This window comes from Euprymna scolopes, chromosome 24, assembly GCF_053919585.1.
Source record: "Euprymna scolopes isolate OS-2025 chromosome 24, ASM5391958v1, whole genome shotgun sequence".
Lineage (NCBI taxonomy): Eukaryota > Metazoa > Mollusca > Cephalopoda > Sepiida > Sepiolidae > Euprymna > Euprymna scolopes.
This window is the reverse complement of record NC_136505.1, coordinates 76,118,927-76,141,183: the sequence shown is the minus strand read 5'-3', so window position 1 is coordinate 76,141,183 and position 22,257 is coordinate 76,118,927. Positions and strand designations below refer to the sequence as shown.

The 22,257-nt window shown below is 33.3% G+C and overlaps 1 protein-coding gene across 2 annotated transcripts in view; it reads right to left on the bottom strand.

Annotated features, from left to right (window-relative positions):
• Positions 1-21,687, bottom strand: part of LOC145246773 (polyubiquitin-C) — a 32,890-nt gene extending 11,203 nt beyond the window's left edge. Inside the window, exon 1 of one of the 2 annotated variants that reach the window (XM_080108557.1) lies at positions 21,620-21,687. In XM_080108557.1, the coding sequence (XP_079964683.1) occupies positions 21,620-21,672 (53 nt within the window). In that variant the 5' untranslated portion in view covers positions 21,673-21,687. Of the gene's footprint in view, positions 1-1,468; positions 1,615-21,619 lie in introns of those variants that run through there. The other variant, XM_080108558.1, reaches the window with a different exon arrangement.
• Positions 21,688-22,257: the final 570 nt, after the last annotated feature.

Here is a 22,257-nt window from a genome sequence, read left to right as displayed (position 1 = left end):
ACAACGTCAGTAAAGTGTTACAGCATAGTCGAAAACCTAAGTTGTCATTTAAAAGAAAACTGGAGGTGGACCTAATCTAAAAAGTACCCTTTTCGGCCCTCTTGCACTTTAAGGAAACTAAAAGAAAAAACAGCAGTCGTCTTACTCTCCGGTTTGAAAGAATGTCATCGATTCGATAGCGAAATTATGACGTCATTTTATAAATAAAATAGAATGAAATTGACAATATTAGAAAACAGAATTTGATTTTTAAAACAATTTTTTTTAAACAATTTTATAGACATAAATGATATTGCAATTGACAATATGGTGCTAATCCACTTACTGATCCGCGCTATTTTTTTTTTTAAATCGTATTTCCAAGTTTAATTAAAATTGTTTTTATTCAATTGTAAGGTTAAAGTACAGAATAGGTACAAAATAACGTTATTTAAAATTTTAGTCACTACTTTAAGAACTATACAATTACATAAGGGATTTCTATTTACATCACTTATAAAGTGGAGTCTTTTACAAAAATCGGTTTTGTATTACTGTACAGATTTGAAAAAGTTGTCAAATATATAACAAATAAATGTTATCAAAGGCAAGATAAATTACTTTTCTACCAAACTGGATATATTTTTAGTGTTTTTATTCAATTAAACATGTTTATTCAGCTCGAAAAGCATAGTGTTTACCGATGTATTGGAAAATTCAAAATGGCCCCCGACTCTCTCTAACACGGTAAATTCAGGAAAAAGTGTTATAAATAATAAACTAGACAAAGTCCTGTTAGAAATTCGCTCATATGTTATCGTGACATAAGTTGACATTCGGTGTTTTAATAGTATTTTGACTAGTTTATTATTTATAACACCTTTTCCCAAACTCACCATGTTAAAGAGTGTCGGGCGCCATTCTGAATTTTCCAATACATCGGTAAACACTGCATGTTTTTCGAGCTGAATAAACATGTTACATCGAATAAAAACAATATATATCCAGTTAGGTAGAAAAGTAACTTATCTTGCCTTTGATAATATTTGACAACTTTTGAATCTATGTATACAGTAATACAAAACCAAAAAATCTAATAGCAAAGCGAAAATTTAAGATTTTGGATAATCTAGAATCCGCAATGTAAAAAAAAAAAAAAAAAAAAAAATTACGCAACGAAAGTGCAATTCCTATTTTTACAAAGTAACGCGGCAATCAGACGCCATGAAAATCACATGAAAAGTTTAATCGTTAAATTAAATAGGAAAGAGAATCTTAATAGAACCTATTTAAGGATATTCATCTAATAAATCTAAAAGGTCGTTTAAAATAATTGCTTCAGATGATAAAGAAACGGCATTTATATCCGATATAATACCAGGTCAAACATCCTAACTAACGAAATAGAAAAAAATATTTTAGGCAAAAAAAAAAACAAAAAACTACTAACATAAGTGGGTGAATGAAAAATAAACAAAGACAATCTCACCTTTCTCAGGGCGCGCAAACTGAAGAGCTTTGTTTTTCATTTATCCACTCGCCTTTATTTATATAGTCGCCTTGCATAAACGTGATTGGTAAAAGCATGATTAATCCTGGTTTCTGATTGGTCAACGTCACAACTACTTCCATTTCATCATTCCTATACATTTCTACATGATTCGAGAATGTGCCAGAAACAACTATGCCTCTCACTTTTCTTTTCTTTCTTTTTTATAAACCCAAATATTATTTTCGACACTTAAATTATTTAGTCATTAAGTTTTGCTTTAAGAGAGTAAATAGCCCAGAACTTTCAATCTTTTAATACATTGATAAAGATCCACAGTTAATGTTTCCAAATTGCATTCAAATTTCAAATTGTCACGAAGTGATTTATTCTTTTATCCACCTGTTAGCAAAGTTTACAAAGAAACGGAAATGCATCCTGGCAGAATTAATTTCGCAATTATTTAACGCAAAAGATTTCTGTTAAGGTTAAAAAGCTACCCCATTTTAGCGACTAGTTTGTTTTTAACAGTGGCAAGGCCATCTGCTGCATTCATATTATCTTTCTTTTTTCCAGATTTCTTTTTATAAACATTGATTTTATTATTTGGGTAAATTTGTAGATTAATCTACCCAGACCCCTCCTCCCCATGAGATTCAACTATTTTTTTAAAGCGATTACATGCCAACAACCCGAAAAATTTTTTTTTATTATTTTAGAATTTAGAAAATTGTTTCATTTAAATTATTAATTTGTAGTTGACCCTTCAAAGTTACTTTCATTTGAAAAATGTTTAATTTAAATGATTTATTTGTTCGAAAATGAAAAAATAATTTATAAAAATCCAATGTTGCATTGTTGCTTTCATTACACAATTAGATACTTGTACAGTTTAATCAAGACATTAAAAAAAAAATTATCGAAAAAAAGGTTATACTACTGCAGTCCGTTATGGAACGAAGTTCTCGGAAAAATATTTCATCAAATAGTTTTTTTTTTTTTTTTTACCGCGAAAAACAATTTATGATACCGAGCAAAGGTTCGATTTTTAGGAAGAAAAGCTAGTAATAAAGATGGGAGGGAGTATCGGCGCTTTGCATGGAGTTATCTCCCCGCGGAGTGTTCAACAAATTCCATAATGGCTGACTTCAACGCGCTCTCATTAGAACGTGTTTTTCCGCTGTAAAAAAAAAAAAAAAAAAATACTCGATCAAGTTAAATGAAATTTTGGTGCTTCAGTTTATTGCCAAAAGTGAAGACGCCATTTTTTTCACACGCACTTGCTAATAAAATTTAAGGGATATATGATTATCTAGCCGAACGATTACTTCCAGAAAGGGAAATAAATTTTTTCCACGCAAATAAATAACAAAAAAATAATTGTTTAATTGGAAATGTTTCGATTTAATTAATGAGAACGGAAAAGTTTTTCATGGATCATTTTTTATTAAAAACAGAAAATGAAATGACATGTTCATAATGGTTTAAAAATTTATCAAAATAATTGTAAAAACATTGATTGAAAAGTTTGCGTAAAAAAATATAATTTTAAATTGGATTTGTATAAAATAGTTTTTTTTTTCTGGAACAAATAAATAATTTTAAACAAATTAATTTAAACAACAAATTAATTTAAACGATTGTTTTTTTTTTTTTAACGGGGAAGTGTTTTTTTTTTTTTTTTTTTTTTTTTTAACTGGGAAGTGGGTACAGTTCTTTAATCAACTCTAAAATACTTCTTAGCGGACTGTCTCCAAACTTTTATCGTCACATAAATTCGGCTAGATATGACTCCACCATTAGGGCAGGTCAATTTGCATTAAAAACACATTTTATTACCGTTCTGGAAGGAGATATTGTTTTTAAAAGAGACTATACACCCTCATGATATTTAAAAAAATTATTTTTAACTCTTGCTTAAAAAAAAAACTTAATCATGGAGTCAAGATACGAAAAACGAAACCGAATATTTATTTAAAAACCTCTAGTTTTAACATTTTTTGTGGAATTTAGTCAAATTAATCTTTAAAATGCACCTAAAGAAGGTCAGAAGTTATGTCAGCCAAAATGTTGTAAGTATTGCAATCAAGATAAGGACAGTAGTTCAAATAATCTTAATAATATGACAATCTATGTTTTAATCGATTTTGGAACAATTCATTTTGAAAAAGGTAAAATCCCCAAATTTTTGCAAAGGAATATCACATAAGCATCATATTTACATTTTGTCTCAACTGATCGTATTATTTTATTTTAAAAAATGGATGCAAAAAATGGTTATAATATATGTACAAACACACAGAGTACAAGCATATAGTTTAATAGTATTTTATGGGCACAAAAGTCAATTTGAATACTGATAGAATATAACCGTTTTATCTTAAGATGACTTATTAACCAAAGGTCAGAATTGATAAACCAGCTTATTATGATTAGATAAAAAATTATTTTTTGTTAAAAATATAATTCTATTTTTATTTCAGATCTTTGATATCGGCGGTCATAACTGGTTTGCAACAAAGCAGGAGTGATCAACCTTTAACATTTTTTATATGCAAGTTTTTAATCAGTGAAATGCGAACATTTTTTCCAATGATCTCTGAGGCCGTTTAATGCCATATCATGCATGGGACATGGATGATATTCAATCGATGGAACGATGACAGAAACCACCACAACTACAGGTGAGAGTAGATGTGGGTGTAGTGGCAGATAAAGAGAAACTCTATGCTCCCTAAAACCTTTAAAATTAAGGATCTCACAGCTAGATGCATTTCGGGATCTTCTTTTATGTAAAAATTATGCATACAAAGAAGTTGTGCCTCTTCTGAGGCATGGGTTGGAATCCTGTAAGGGTTTTATTTTGCACTTTGTGATATTTTTTGCTTATTTTCAGCCCGATGAGCTAAATAATCGCCTATTTAGTAATATTATCCGCATAAAAGATAACACCAACAAGAAAAAAAAAGCAGTTTAATGCATAAAACACAATAGATTGTGGAAATAAACTTCCAATATTAAAAACATAAAAATATTGTATTTCGCTGTTGATGCACCAACGAGATAAGCATCATTATTAAAAACGTAAAAAATTATGAGGCACAGGTTTGAAGATGCGTTCTTTATACAATTTCAGTTTTCTTTGGATGCATGCCTCGTTAGTCAAATGGTTCCAAACGCCACCTACGTTAGACAGTCCCATTTATGAGGCACAGGTTTAAATCCTGTACAAGTCTCATTTTTCATTTTTTTATATTCTTTGGTTATTTCTAGCTCTGCAAACTGAAAAATCGATTGTTTGATAATTTTATCTGTGCAAACAATAATATCAACAAGATAAAAGCAATAAAAAGCCTACAATATATTATCGAATAGACTTCTAATATAAATATAATATAATATAAATATAATATAAATAATATAATATAAATATAATATAATATAAATATATAAATAAATATAATATAAATAATATAATATAAATATATAAATAAATAAATATAAATAATATAATATAAATATATAAATAAATATAATATAAATAATATAATATAAATATATAAATAAATATAATATAAATAATATAATATAAATATATAAATAAATAAATATAAATAATATAATATAAATATAATAAAAAGCAATACACAATATATTATCGGATAAACTTCTAATATAAAAACCATACAGTGTAGTTAAAAAAAGTGCCCTATTTTATTTGGATTTCAAATTTTTCCCAGAGGAGATTTTTTTTTGAAAAATGCATTCTTCGAATCTGATTGAAATTGCAGCCTCATTAGTGTAGGAATGAACTTTGTCTGCATGAATGCAATATAACAGTCTGTGTACATCATCACCGGATTCTCATTCTCCTCTTAAAAGTAGTATGACCCGATGTGGCCATTTCGTCCGATGACACACCATACTGTTACTTTCTGGCCCAGTGCATATTCTGCTTGTTTATATGCCCACTCAAGTGACAGTGAGTCATGTCACTAAAGAAAATCAAATCCAATAAGCCAGGCTCATTTTTCATCTTTGAATGATAACTTTGCAAAATGCTTTTCGTTTTGCTTTATTGCAATTGGTTTGCCTCTGCAAAATCTGAATTTTGTAAATGTTGTAGACCCGTGCTAGAGGTCGCAAATGAAAGAAACCACAAGTAGTGTAAAGTGTATAAAATATAATATGTATTTACATACAGGTGCCACTAAAGTGGTATGAGAGGAACGTGTTCGTAACATGCGGTTAAACATGTCTCTGAAACCAGTGATATTCATAGGATTGGTTGATTCTACTTAGTTCTGAAATAGGGGTGATTTGTACCCCACAACACCCCCCTCCCGAGCTTTTCATTCCACTGGGATGATCGTATAGCTCTTTTTCCTGGGGTTGATCTATATCAGGTCGGTCATTTTCCTTTTCCTGGAGGACCGGCGTTGTCTGGCTGCTTGTAGTATTACCAAGTCGAACGTGTCATACATCTGGTCCATTACTTCTTCTTGTTCAGCAGGAGGTTGTCTTTCGTCATCTGTGATACGTTTCCGAATTTGGTTGAAATGTTTCTTGTGAGTAAATCTGGGACCTTCGATAATGTAGACCATCCGCCCGACCATTTTCTGGACCTTTCCTAGTTCCCACATCGTATTATTATTTTTGTTGTGTGCCTGGAAAAATGCCTTTTCACCTGGTAAATACCTCTTTTTAGGAACTATAGTATTCGGCGATTTCACATGTTTTGGCAAAAGTTTCTCAAAGACCGGCCTAATTTTCCTAGCAAACATTAACTCTGCCGGCAACATCTTCGATGGAGTGCTTTCATTTGGCGTAATTTGGTAAACTTGTAAAAACTATTGTAGCGCCTTTTCTGAGGACGTTCCTTTAGCCTTCTTCAGGGCTCTTTTAAGCATGTCTACATCTACCTGACCGTTCGATCGGGGATAATAGGTTGGCGTCGTTATGTGGTTAACCTGGAAATCCTCGTAGAAGCTTTTAAAATCTGCTGAAGTGAATTGTGTGCCATTGTCTGACACTAGACAATCAACCATACCAAACCTAGCGTACAATTCGTGAAGAGCACTGATTGTAAAATCCGTCATTGGACTTTTACATCGAAATACCTCAGGCCATTTTGAAAAACTGTCTACCACTATTAAATAATAGTTTCCATCCAGTGGTCCTGCATAATCTATGTGTATTCTTTGCCATGGGTGGTCTGCTTTAGGCCATGGGCTAAATTGTATTGGGGGCGCTTTTACAGCCAATGCGCATCCCTTACACGACTTTACCGTGCCTTTTATATCAGTGTCCATACTTTTCTGGTAAATGTAGGACCTCATGAGGCTCTTCATTCATGTAACCCCAGGGTGCCTCGTATGAAAATCCTTTAGAATTTTCTTTTGTAGTGTAGCTGGGATTACTACTCTTTCTTGGTACAACAGTACCTCATTACACATAGAATAAGCTTCCGCTGCCGATTTATCCGATTGAAATTTTTGTTTTGTTTCTTTGATGAAACTATATTTTTCAGCCTCCCTTATTATATCTTCCAAAGTGACTGGTAGTTCCTTGATCGTATTACATAGTATTTGTGTATAGTCCTTTCCACTTTGTAGTGACGCTATTACTGTGTCTTCCAGCGGTTCCCTTGATTTCGGGATTAATTGCGACAATCTGTCTGCTTGACTTAACTTTGCAGATGTAAGAAATTCCATACTAAAATCATAATTCAGTAGAATGGTCCCCCATCTTTGCAGTCTGTTGGCTGTGTAAGTTGACAGACCTTTTTTAGAGCCAAATATGGTCAGTTAATTTAAATTTATGACCGTGTAAAAATCGCTGGAATTTTGTAACACCAAATATGATTCCCAGTGCTTCCTTTTTGATTTGGGAATAATTCTTCTCGGCAGGCAGTAAAGTTCTTGACGCATGGGCGATCGGCTTAATGGACCCATCAGGCATCTTGTGTAGAATGTACGCCCCGATCCCATAAGAACTTGCGTCAGTTGCGGCAATAATCTCTTGTTTCGAATTGAAATGAGTCATGGATAAATCTGACTTAATACATCTTTTAATTTCTTAAACGCTGCTTGGCATTCAGGTGTCCAGTCCCATTTTTTTGTCCTTTTTTAATAATACATTCAATGACGCCAGCAATTCATGCATGTTCTTAATGAACGTTTGATAATAGTTGGCGATCCCTAAAAAACTTTGCAATGTAGTTACATTATGAGGTTCTGGCATGTCTTTTATAGCTGTGAACCTCTATGATATGACCCAGGTATTTAATTCGTTCCAAAAAAAATTGTATTTTGCTTCCTTCAATGTGAAGCCGTATTCTTTTATTCTGTCAAACACTTGAAATACATGATCTCTATGTTGTTCAAAATTTTGACTACGCATAAGAATATCATCCAGATAGCCTATTGTGAAATCCAAACTGCTTAGCAAAGTATCGATTACCTGTTGGAAAATTGCAGGTGCTACTTTTATACCAAATGCTAATCTATTGAATTTATAATGTTCTTTGTGTGTTGAGATACACAAAAGTTTCGAGCTATCTTCCTTTACTGATATTTGTAGGTACGCCTCGCTTAAGTCTATTTTGGAAAAATATTTTCCGCCATTTACCTTAGCGAATATTTCGTCTGGGTTTGGTAGCGGGTAGTAATGGTCCTTGAGCGCTGCATTAGATCCAGTCAAAAAGTCTGCGCAAACCCTAATCTCTTTAGATTTTTTTCACGTATATGGTGGGGGCTGCCCACTCACTATAGTTAATAAGGGTCAAAATCCCAGTGTTAACTAGTCTTTCCAATTCTTCTTCAATTTTTTCCCTCAAAGTGAACGGTATGTGCTGTGGCTATTTGAATATTGGTTTTGCTTCGTCCATCAATTCGAATTTCGCCTTTATTTTTGTGCAGCATCCAAGCTTATGAAAGATTTTTTTAGATCTTTTTTGTGTTTGTCGGCTTTGGATGTTAGGTTTTTGACTTTGTGACAAAATTCACTCATTGGCGAGTCCTATAATTCAAATACCTGCATCCAATTGGTCCCAAATAAGTTTGTTGCGTTCCTTAGAATGAAACTTTTAGCTTTTTGTCATTTTTTTAGTGGCACATTAATAACTACCTCACCTTCAAAATTTATTTTTTCACCAGTTACCAATCTTGTGACTTTATTCATCTTTGTCATCGTGGGCTTTCCTATTCTCTTCAACGTGTGAAAATTTATAATTGATAAATCCGACCTTGAATCGAGCTGCAGTTTTACTTCTTTATTTCTGATTCTCACCGCAACATATTTTCTTATGTTCCCTGTTTGTGAAGGGTCAATTTTTGCAGTTTTTACGTCGCTCCTTTTTGCTTCTTTCGCTCTGCAATATGAGGCCTTGTGCCCTGCTCGTTTGCATAGGTCACATGTTATTTTCCTTTGGTACCCATGAAGTCCTCCATATTTGCTACAAGGGGTCCTAGGATTTTGTCTATCCTGATAATTTTGTGAAGGGTTCTTCTTGCTTCTTCATTGGTAATTGCTGGCGGGCAGGTGTCCTTTATTTTTGAAGCATATTTTTTTTAATGTGAGCGATACTTGCTTCCTCTATTTTTCAGGAATCTTGCTTCATTGTCACAAACCACTGACAATCTTCAGCCAGTTTCTGAAGTGTCAAATCAGGTTCTAATTCCAATTTATTTAGAGCATGACGTCTTTTGTGTCTATCAAACCTTGTGTGAATATTAAGCATTTGAAATTGTCTGCTGTTAATGACGAAAATTTGAAATCGTCACAGTGCTTATTAACTATAGATGCAAAAGTTGTATAGTCCTGACTCTCCTTACGATTCATGCATTTTCATCTTTTATGAAAAAGCTTCTTTTTGGACAGTATAACTCCATTAACAGTTTTACTGCCTCATCAAATGACAATGTTTTTCTTGGTAAAATATAGTCCACGAATTTATGTTCAAATGTACCTAACTTCCATAGCAATAAACGAACCTTCTTTTGATCCGTCCATGCACTGCAATCAATCTTAAAAAGAGCTTCAAATCTTCTGAAATATGCCTCAAACGTCAGGTCTTCCTCAGGAGCATAGTAAAATATATCAATAGCTGACCAGATCGCATTTTGGGAAAAAGCCATGCTGGTTTATTCTCCGCTGTCCTTATTCACTAAAACTTGTGTTATCAAATCCATTTTTTTTTTTATCTGACTGGTTTTGTTGCTCTAAATGTAATTTTTTCAGTTCCAATATTTGTTCATTCATTTCTTTCCTTTTTCTTTCCTGTTTTTCCTTGAAGAATTTCATTAAATCTAGCTGCTTTTCCAATATTTGTTTGTTCATTTTTTTCTTTTCTCTTCCTTGTTTTTCTTCAAAATATTTTATCAAATTTAACTGTTTTTCTTCGTTTTGTTTCTGTATTGCCAAATGCTCTTCTCTGAACCTTTTTTCAAGTTGACTTTGTTGGAATTTCACCATTTCCAAAATTTGTTTTCCAAAATCGTCCATTTTTTTTTGGACGGTATGAAATTACTTAATGACAAAATGAGTTTTTTCAGAAACAATACAATTTGTTGATTTACTTTTCCTATAGTACAAACTCTATAGGAAAAAAACGTTTACAAAATTTGTACCTGGTTATTTAACGAATATTTTTTTCATATATTTATTTCCTCGTGTGGCAATTTGTCTGAGAAAATAATTCAGCATTTGCATTTATACAGAAAGCAGTAGATTTTATTTGTCATTTTTCAATTTTCGCAACGTGTAGGTACTGGTTCAATTCCCTGATGATCCTACACCTTTTTTTCCTCTTTTTTCCTTAAAGAGAATTAGTTACTCATCTGTGGAAGAGAGTTTGTAGCATTTATTTACTATTGGCTATTCTTTTCGATTCCTCTGCGAACTTTGTGAGTCGTACTTAGCGAAATTGTTTTTTTTTCTTCTTTGACGTGCATTCTCATCGACCAGTGAAAAGTTTATTTTAATCGGATTAAAATCCAACGTCTTTTTGAATTTGTGTGAATACTCGCTTTAGCCAATAAAATAAAATATATTATTTACTTTTGCAGGAGTTTTTTTTCTTTTTCCAACACTAATGCCTTTTAACAATAGGACATATTAGCAAGACATGCTTTTTAGAACGACAAAGTTTTTTTTTGTACTTACTGAAAACTTGGTCTCGTTAATTCAGTAGTAATAATTCTCCTCGCAATTTGTCTTATGACTTCTGTTTCAGCTCATAATTTACATTTTAGTAAATTTTTTAACAGCAAGATAAGGCTTTTTTGACGACATCTTTGTTAAATCCTTTTTTCAGCAAGAATTGTTGTCCTTTTTTTCGAAGTGTTATTTGTTCCGTGTTCTGCTTTCTATATCGATTTATAGGTTCTTGTCCTTTCCTTTTTTTTCTTTTTTCAACTTTCCTGTTTGAGATGTTCTTTCTTTCTTTATCATTTCTTTTTTAATCTCATCAATTCAGACGTTTTCTATTTATAAATATTAGTGTAAATACTAGGGAAACATATTTTTTCGTCATTTATTTTCGCCATTTAATCATAGGAATTGTAAATTGGAAGCCAAAATTTGTAGAGGAAACTGCGTTCTACATTTTTTTTTACTCACTAGCAAATATACACCCCCATTTTTTTTTACTCACTAGCAAATATACACCCCCATTTTTTTTTTACTCACTAGCAAATATACACCCCCATTTTTTTTTTACTCACTAGCAAATATACACCCCCATTTTTGTTTTACTCATTAGCAAATATACACCCCCATACTCACTAGCAAATATACACCCCATTCCCTCCTATTCGCATATTTTTGTTAGGCTGGGCGGATTATGTAATTGTGAAAGAACTGCATATAATACATTTTTACACATGACGTCATAAATTTATGACATCATACGAAAAATATTATTTTGTTAAAGTAATGTTTTAAGATAATTCAAAAGGTTCAGTTTGTAGTACTTTAGACAGAAATCTAAAAGTTTCGGTTTGCAGTCATGGCACTCGCTGTATTTGTTGGTAATTCATTTATTATTATTAATGCAACAGTCTTCATTTTTTAAATTAGTTTTTCTGATATTTCGAAATGAAATAAATTACACAATGTATTTATGTTTAAAAACAATTGTGACTGACAGACGGACAGGCCAACAATGTCTCTACTTATATAAGATAATTAATTGTCTATTAAGGCCCGGGGGCAACTCGAGGATAAGAGTGAAAGAGATCATCAGTTGGAGGATGATTGTCATCATGAGAGGATTAAAAGCAGAATATTACTTCAGAGGAATTTACAACTCCACAAATATTTATAAAAGACTGTTCATTGAGAAGTAGTCTCTTGGTATCGTGTTCCACCGATTGTTTCATAATGTTTACATATTCTTAAAAACATCTAAAAAATATCCTACCATGAAAAGAGAAAACAAATTTAACAAAGTACATGTCATGCTTTGTTGAATCTGGCTCCAGCAGCTCTGATTCATATTACAAACAATTCGTATTGCAAATTGCATAAGATAATCGGTCAATATCTGCAGAAGTCGTCATATTCTCTGCTATGAGTATATCTTTTTTTTTTACAAGTGAGTTAGCATTTATCAAGGCTCAAGGGCCACTTGAGCATGACTGTGAAGTGGTCACCAGGACAACAGCATAATAATCATTAGTGGTGGAAATTGAGTAATATTGGATTATTCAAAGGGCCGGCTCACCAAGAACTTATTTACATTAGACTTGAAGATAACCATATTCTAGTCAGCTGGAAAAAAGTCCAGTGGAACAGAATTCCACAGGTGGGTAGTTCTAAGAAAGAAGCTTTGTTCAGGGAATCTCTTTAGATTTAGGTACATATAGAGAGTGGGGGAAATTGTTGATAATGATTTTAGTTAGACGAGTGTTTTTTGTGAAAGTTTGGCAAGGGGGAATCATAGATTGGAGATCAGACGAGCATCTGCCATGAAAATAATGATAGGACAAAGACAGGCTCACAATGTCTCTTCTGTTGGAAAGAGGTTACAAAGAAAAGAAAAGGACATCACTGACTCGGTTTCGAAGCCGTTTTTGAACTATGTTAAGGCAGGATAGGGTCTCCAAGCAGCTCCTACCAAGATGTAGCAACAGTATTCCATCCTAGGTAGAGGATTGCATTGGCAGTGCTATATCTACCAGAGTGGTAGAATGATCCAACCATTTTTCTGGCGAACTTGGCTACGACTTTGAAGCATGTGTTCCATTTTAGATCAGGAGTCAAAGTCAGTCTCAAAAGTTTATCAAAAGGTGGTGCTTCCCCAGGAAAAGGTCTGATACTATAGAGGACACGTTCTTTTTGAATATGGAACGTAGAGGTATATCTAACATAAATGTTCAGAAGCTATCCTAGTCAGTCATAAAGTATTGATATACTGTTCAAAGAACTTATTACATTTTGTCTTTATTTTAACTGAGACCACTGAATGATTGGAAAATCCCAATGGATACACAGTGCTGGGAACATTGGAAGAAAAAGGTCTAGGAGACTTCCAGTCGAGAATTATTTGTTTGAAAGTAATTCAAATATGCTGTCCTTGTTCGGCCTTCATGAGGTTTGTAATTCTGACTAGCAAAGCAATTCTAAGCAAAACCATTTAACAAGATCAAACATAACTTTGCTAGCAAAATTTTGAAATCCAATGCATTCGGGCTTTGAAAGTAACTATTTATTTATTTGACAACAAATATACTACCAAATTAATGTGTAGCTGAAAGTTTTTTGAAACACTGTAGCAGTTTGTAAAGATATAATGTATGATGTAATACTTTAATTTTCTTCGTTTCGCACAACTATTAGTCAGCCACATGAACAGAAGACTCAAGCTGAAAGGTGATTTGTGTCTGAAGTTTGAACCATGCAACCAGCAGAACAGTTATCTCCACACTGACGATTCTCAAAAAGGATTAAACATACATGTATGTGGATGATAATTATAAATCTATACATATTGAATGAATATCTATCAAAGGACAAATAAAATTGATCACCAAAATGGAACAGTTTTGAACCATTTTATATCCTTATAAAGATTAAAATCGACTAAACCTCATGTATAGAATACTTTTCTAATTTTGATAAAAATTCATTGCATTTGGTTCTAGAAAATGCCTCAAATCTTAAAGGGTCCTAATAAGAAATTGAAATTCAGGGAACCTAGCTAATGACTATGGATCAAATTCAATGCAAATCTGAAATATAAAAATTTTTAAATTGGAGGTTGTTCCCATATTATACCTCTTAAAGGAATTTAAAATACTCCCAATAAGCTAAAAATTTAGGGAATATTTATTGATTATGTGTAGTATATCTTTTTATGTATTTTCCTTTGCTGTAAATATTTTGGTTTAATTGTTTACTTCTGAGAAAATGACCAATCAGAAGTTTTGGTGTAGAAATATAATAATCATCAGACTATTTCTCCAGTGATCACATGATGTCGCTTTCTCACCTGGCTAATTAGAGCTAAGAAACAGTGTAGACAAGATGTATTTCATATGCCACCAATCACCAATTACATGGAAACATGTCATCACTTGACACCTTTTATAAAGATCGCTTAATAGTTTTTATTCCTTTTCAAACAAGAGGTATTTCTGTCTGAACGTTTCTCTCATCTTTTGTCGTCTATTCATTTGGAATCAGATGAACCTTGTTTCATCCCACTAAAATTATAATAGAGAACGAACACCATTCATCCATCATTATAGATGTTTAATACCTATTGTAAAATGTTCACAAAAATCAGACATATCTAACTTTTCACAAAGGGATTCTACCCTGCTCTTTGCCCCATTTGCATAGAATTAAACTAAATATAGATAGTCGACATCACTTATCATCCTTTGCGTTTAACACCTGTATTCCAAAATACTTAATAATTAATTCATTCATTTAGGAGTGAATCCTGCACATACAGGTATATAATCATTTATTCCACAAACACATGTGTCTGTAGGTTTAAAAATCATTATTAATATTTAAAAATAGTATAGTTATAAGGACCCTTTAAGAAAAAAGTTGAGCCCTCTTTAGGGAATTACGAATACATGATCAACTTTAGCAATATTCTGACATCAGTCTGTCATTATTTGTTGTGTGAAAGGTGATAACATACGTACAAATATGAAATTACTTTTTTGATTAAGTTATTCCACAAATTAATCGAAATTCATTCTGGTGGAATTTAATTTCGTAAGAAAAACATTTTTGGAAGTGGGAAGGATATTTACTGACATTTTGATTGATTGTGGTATGTTTAGAATGTGGCTTTGTTTGTATTTTACAATTTAAACAAAAAATAAAATTAGTTGATCTTTATATTACAGAATCGAAATGCATTATGATGAAATTTAATTTTATAAAGAAATACATTTTTGGGTGGGAAAGATATTTATTAACTTCTTCTTTGATCATATTTTGCTTTGTAATCTACAATTTAATCAGTTTTTTTTTGCGACAATGTTATTGTAGAGAAGCATGAAGCTAACTATAGAAATGTCTCTTTTTTGCAATTGGTGTGACTTTTTTTTTTTTTTACTGAAGTTCACCTAACGAGGCATATCGCCACTTGAACATAAGGCTACTATTTGGGACCAAGGAAAGATTAACAAGATGCTGGTTTACATTACATTTAAATTTCTGCATATGAGTATAGCCAGAGAAGCAGGTAGCAGGAAGAGAATTCCAAAGTCTAGCTGTTCAAGGGAAGAAACTATTAGAATAGAAAGCTTTCTAGAATTTAGGGACCTTAACAGTGAAGGGGTGAGATTTTGTTGCTAAACGGGTTTGTCAGGGATATGTATGTCAAGGGGCACAAGTGCAACAAGTTCATCAGAACACATTCCATTAAAATATTTGTAGACAGGCACAGCGATGCAACATTGTGGTGATGGGACAGGGGTTGGATCTATTAGATTGAGAACTCCTTTTTGGATCCTATCCGAGAAGGAGAGACTAGGGGTAGATGCACCAGACCAGATGTGGCAACAATATTCCATGTATGGGCGAATGCTGGCCTTGCATGATATTCTCAGGTGTGAGTAGTCTTCTAGCTCGATAGAGGGAAGCCACATTCTTTGCAGCAGCTTTTACAATGTCCTCAATGTATTTGTTCGTGTTCATATTGTCCACAAATGTTAGGCTGAAGAGTTTTAAGGGAGAATTCTCAGGTAGGGTGTTATTTGTCATGATATAGCAGTTGGATTAAAATAAAACCTAAAATACTGACTTTCAGATCCACATGATTGAATAGGCCTAATTGCATAATGGTTATATTTAGAAGAATTTTTATGAAGCAAATATACTTAAAAATAGGTTAGTATGTTTATATGCAGATAAGATTTGTTTGCAATTGGTGTAATAACAAGAATGCCTAAAAATAGACTTTCAAATTTGTCAGTTATAAATAGTTATGTAACTGAACAGGCTTAATTGTATAATGATTAAATTTAGAATAAATACTACGAAGCAAGAATAAGCTACTGCGTAAATAAAATTTATGTGTAATTTTGTTTTTTCTATCCGTGACTGTTCAGGGCTGATTGGGCATAAAAGCCATACTGTGACCTCATAACGAATTCTACAATTCTGTGGTCGACAAGCAGCAGGTTGGTAGTATGGCAAACGAGGATTAGTTTGTTTTGTTTGTTGTTTTTTATAAAAATGTTGCCAGTGTTTGCACTACTAGACATACATAACCACCAAATGTAACGTTTCATTTTATTTATGTCGAAAATTTAATTTAAAAGAAATGAAAATATGGGGTTCAGAGCTGAGAACAGAATTATGTAATGGTTTTTGATTGCTGGTTACCTTGTCACAAACTTGTCACATCATAATCACTTGTGTTGTACAAGGAGTTATCCCCAACGTATAAGTTTGTGCCGCTTTGGCTTGTCATCAACATAGCACGGGTCTACTTTGGTATGTAATCTACGTCCCATATTGCAATTAACACGGTACAAGAGCATACACTTTTCATTGGTTTTAAAAGAACCCTTAGCTTGACCCTAATGTTTAAAGAAGAGACTGTGTGAAAGTTCAGCTAAATTATCCAACAAGATTTTGCTGAAGGCTCAGTAATCTATTCTGATGAACGCGGAGCTAATGTTAATTTAAACCAACTCAATTTTCCTTATTTTTCAGTAAATAATTAGCAAACTTTTGTCAATCCCAATACCAGATCACATACATAAGGAATTGAAAAATCATTGTTTAACGCAAAGATTCATATATTGAAAAATATTAGAGACCTATGGTTTTATTTTCCTTGTAGATAACAAGTCAAAGACGCTCCAACTTTTTTTTTATCTCTTTTTCTGAGTATGCCCGGTCTTTTTGTTTGGAAGAGTTTCTCCGTTTGTATTTCCATGTTCTAGGAGATTTTATGCCTTCAATATGGATTCCTTTATACCTACAGCATTTGTTTGATTGTTTAAAATGTAATCGTTTGCACAGTTTTCAATAGACTAGCTTTCTGATTGGGTCATGTCTGTTTTTATATTTGCTTTAGGTTTATTGCATTCACTTATGATGTAGTTTACTGTTTTGTTACTTTATCTACAAAATCTACATTTACAGTTTTTCTAAGTCTTGTCGACCTTAGTTTTTATATAGTTTGCTCTAATTGAATTGTTTTGTGCAGTTGTAAGAAGTAATTAAATTTCCTTTTCATAGCTATGTTCATGGTTTTGTTCACTATTTCTATGGCCAATCTGATAAATCATTAAAGTAGCTGCTAATCTTCTCATTTTACTTTTCTTGTTTTTTGTTTCTCAATTTATTGCTTCCTGCTTTTTTCATCTTGGCTGGTCTTTTGGCAACGGCAATCAGCCTTTCTGTATTTTGTATTGTTTTTCTAATCGTTCCATTGTATCATTCAAGCAAACTTGCCCCTTCTTTCCATTTTACATAAAGTCGGTCAGTATCATCCTTCAGATGCAGTACACAGTGCATGGACATTAGTTTCCTGCTTCTTTGATTCAGATACAAGAATTTTTTTGCCTGGTTTATGAAGCGTTCAGAGCATGTCACTCGGGATGCTTTTTAATTATTTGTTCCTTTTATCATGTTTCTACATTTCTATTTAATTTAGTTTCAACTTTTTTCTTGAGTCATCACTTCTAATTATTTCTTTTTGATTTGATGCTGTCGTTTCCAGAATGACAGATATTTGGAGTTCTATGTTTACCAAATGCTCTCATCATTTCTTGATTAAGAAATTTTATGCCTCTGTTGTTTCGAGTTTTCGCATCTTCAGAGCAAAGTTTTTCATTTCGAATTGAATTCCTATATTCTCATTGTAATTCTTAGTGTTTCTATAGCTCCTTGTTTGATTTTTGCTAATTTTCCATCTATTTTATGGTCTGCCATCACTTTTAATCTAAACAAAATCACTAGCAGGAATTAGATCATCCTGATGCCACCAAACTGGGTGACTAACAAATGGCATTATGTGCAGTGTGCCAATCAATTTGTTTACAATGCAATTCTTTTTTTATATTTAACTCTAGTTATACTTGACAGGCAAATTCAAGTGGTTGTTGTGGTGTTAAATCAATCGAATCCATTTTACCATTTTCTTTTGGTCAGAGATTTCTGACGATTTCTGGTAACATTCAACCCCAGTTGACAGTTTTGAGGATTGATTCAATTTAAATTCTATTGTTTAAAATCCTTGTAGATGGTTTACAGCCAAGTTTTTTGGGTCATACAACTTTCCGCCTACATTCCACCTCAAGATCTCTTCCTTATTTTATCCAAGAATTGTTCCTCTTAATATAGCCAAACCAACATAACCAACTGACTGATTAATATGGTTCATTAGAACTTGTTATAAATTAATGTAAGAAATAAATCAAATCCCAGAGCAAACAATAAAGTAATTTGTTACTTAATGGTTTGAAAAAGTCAAGTCTTTAGAAGAAATGACAGCAATTTTGCATGTTTTGAGAGTTAGGTGTCAAAATAATCAGACACAATTGTTATAGACTTCAACCACCCTTCAAAGTTTGGTCACAAGGATATGGGTACTTATTTCTAGCAATCAGCAATCTCAGATTGCAAGATTGATTGAGGATTGACTCCATTTAAATTCCATTATCTAAGATGTAGATGGTTTGCATCCAAGTATTTTTGGGGGTCATCTAATTTTCTTCCAGCATTCCCCCTTAAGATCTCTTCATTATTTTATCTAAGAATCGTTTCTCTGAACCTGGTCAAACTAACATAGCCAACTGACTGTCAGGAACTCATCAAGCTTTAGTATGTTCAGTCTCGCCAATATCAAAGCTGATATGCCGGATCAGATCTAACCTGGCATTGCATGTCCATCTGATCATTCTGGCAACCTTTATTACAATAAAGACTTCAGCCGTTCTTATTAGTATTATCCATTGTATCTTCTTAGCCAGCCCTCTGATTCTAATCTTTCCCATTTTCAAAGTTTTTTAAGATTGCTCCTACTATCAGTGGTGTTATCGACGTTTTCATCTTCCATATCCCTTTGAGCTCTCTGGCCAGTTCTGTGTATTTGCTCTGATTCTCTGTCTCCTTGATCTTCACTTTATGGTCTGTGGGAACAATGAAATCTACAATCTGATAGGACTTTTCCTTCTTACTAACTATTATGAAATCCAGTCTTCTTGCTTGGATGGGTTTATCTGTTTGTATATCCATCCGGCTAGGGATTTTTATTCTGGACCCCCAAAATCAACAGAGATTAGACCATTCCTGTAATGATCCTGTCCCTGTTGATTTTGCAGCGGAGGTAAAGTTCTGTGCAGTTCTAGGAGGTTCACCCTCCCAGGTCTTGCCGTCTCTCTTTGAGAAGGAGTTAGTTTATTGCTAATCGCCTGAGGTGCCCTTACTGGGGAATGCTAATGGGGCTGCCCAGGTACTTTTTGCAGATCAGAGTATCCTTCCTTGGGGGCACTGACTTCTTTCTGACTCTGGTATCTAAGTTCTTGCAGTAAGAGAGAACTAAATACGTCCATGTCCATATGATTCTGTGACTTTCATTTCAAGTACTGCTGCTAGTTTATGCTTGCACCATTTGTCTGAATATTTCTTCCTCACTTCCCCACTGCCTTCCCCACTTGATCATATCTATTTTAAATTCTTTTTGCGTTAGTTTGCTGCATTCGCTTATTATGTGGTCTATTGTTTCATCTCTTTGTCCACAGAGTCTGCATTTACTGTTTTGTGTCTTGTCGATCCTTACTTTGATGTAGTTGGTTCTAATCACATTATCTAGTGCAACTATTATTAGAGATTCAGTTTCTCTATTAAGGTTTCTTTTTTGTAGCCATGTCCAAATGTTTTGTCATGCTTATGAATCGTCCGTGTAACTGTTTCTCTTCCCAATTTTCTTTTCTCGTCTTACCCTTTATGTGTTTGGTGGCTTTAATGTCCACCATAAAAATTGGCTTGGTTTCTCAGGTTACACAGATGCAGCTGGATGCTCTACTTATAACTTCTCTATAGCCCATTCCCTCACACAGACAGTCATGTTCCCAACCAGCCTCCCAGATAGTGACCACCAGCAAGCTTCACTTCTAGACCTATTCCTTACCACAGTACCTAAGGATTGTGTAACTAATACCCACAGTCCACTCAGAAACGCACACTACCTAGTAGTATCAGTAGACATTGCACTCAAATCCCAACCCCAAGGTAAGGAGCCATTACGTAAAATGTCAAGGTATACAAAAGGGCTGACTGGGAAGTCATCAGAGAACATATCAGAAATGCCCCATTGACAAATATTTTCTTTCTCCTTGCTGAATGCAACAACTGAAGGGTGCAAAGCGGGCATTGAAGCACATTTTGATGGCAATAAGCCTTCCCAAGATCTCAGACCTCTTTGCACTCGTCCAACGGAGGGCTTGCTAGTGCTTCCTCTCCTTGGTCTTTCCATCCTCCTTGAACCTCATTATTTGGCATGGTGTTCGTTTATGGTGACACTCACAAAAAAAAAAAAAAAAAAAAGAGGGGGGTGGTATCTTACAATTATAAAGTTTCAGTTTTCATGATTTTATGTGATGTTCCTTTGTTTTTTGCGTCTGTAGCTGGTTCTGTGTCCAGTTTGTGTGTAGTTTATATGTGATGTTAGTTTCCACCTTCAAGAATTTTCCTTAATATTTGTGTAGTTTTCATTCTTGAGATTCGTTGTATTTTCTCTGCCATCCGTCTGATTCCAATCTCTGATTCAAAGTTTTTCGGTATAATTCCTACTGCTCCTACTATTAGTAGTGTTATCTTCACTTTCTTCATTTTCCAAATCCCTTTGAGCTCTCTGGCCTGTTCCGTGTATTTGCTCTGCTTCTCAGTCTCCTTGATCTTCACTCTGTGGTCTGCTGAAATGGCAAAATCTATAATCTGGCAGGACATTTCCTTCTTGTTAACTATCATGACATCCGGTCTTCTTGCTTGGATAGGTTTATCCATTTGCATATCCATGTCCCATAGGATCTTGTGACTTTCATTTTCCAGTACTGCTGCCAGTTTATACTTGTACCATTTGTCTGTGTGTTCAAGATGCAATTGTTTGCATAATTGCCAATGTACTCCCTTTCCCCCTTGATCATGTTTATTTTTATATTCTTTTTGGGTTAGTTTGCTGCATTCACTTATTATGTGGCTTATTGTTTTGTCTCTTTCAGCATAATCTTAAGCTAATCTACAAAAATACAGTAATATTTACTTGCTCAAATTCACCTCTGACAAAATTAATGCATGCAGAGTGAAAAAAAACAAAAAACAAATAAAAAACAATATCCCTTTTCATTGTTACTGATAGTTGTTTAAAAAACAACACTGAAACCAAGCCAGTCAGATTTCTTTTTCCTTTTTTCTCTTGCTATTATATTGAGCCAATTGCAAGAGAGAGAGAGAGAGAGAGAGAGAGAGAGAGAGAGAGAGAGAGAGAGAGAGGGGGGGGGTGAGGTATGAGAAAGATGTTATCCATTTGTAACTTTTCTAGTTTATTATCTATACGGCCTGGACAACGTCGAGTAACCCAACATTTGTTCATCAAAATAAAAAAAATAAAAAAATAAAATAATAATGTGTGTGTGGGTTCCTGTGATTATGTTAATTTTTACTTACATTGAGAAATCAAACATGCACAAATTTGATGCGTAGTTTGAAATGTGAATCATTGTTTTGATTGTCCAAGAAAATAATTTCCTCAAGGTGACCCACAAAAAGAAAACACTTTGTCTATTGACAATGCGTTTTTTATTTTATTCTTTTTAATGAAGGACAAAACAATTAGCTGCCACCAACCAACCATCTGACTTGTAAAACGAAACAAGTCATTGGCCAAATTGGTGCTTCGCTAGCAAAAAAAAAAATAAAAATAAAAAATATTTATTTATTTATTATTTTTATTTATTATAAAAATAATAAATAAATAAATAAATGAATAAAAATAAAAAATAAATAAAAATAAATACTGTGTTTCACTTATCCTCTTTCTCTTTTTTTTTTTTTTGAACACATCACATCTATTTCCTAGCAGCAGAACTCGACATTATTTAGTATTGAAGAGATGCATAGAGCACCTTTTCTTGTCTTGACAGAATACAAAATCAACTTTGATATCTAGTGGAATTGATGATCCGTTCTCTTTCCTACAATCTTTTTCTCACAAAAGAGACATTGTCAGTCTCTCTCTACTCAATCATTATTTCCATGGAAGGTGTTCAACTGAACTCCAATCTTTCAATACTCCTTTTAAGACA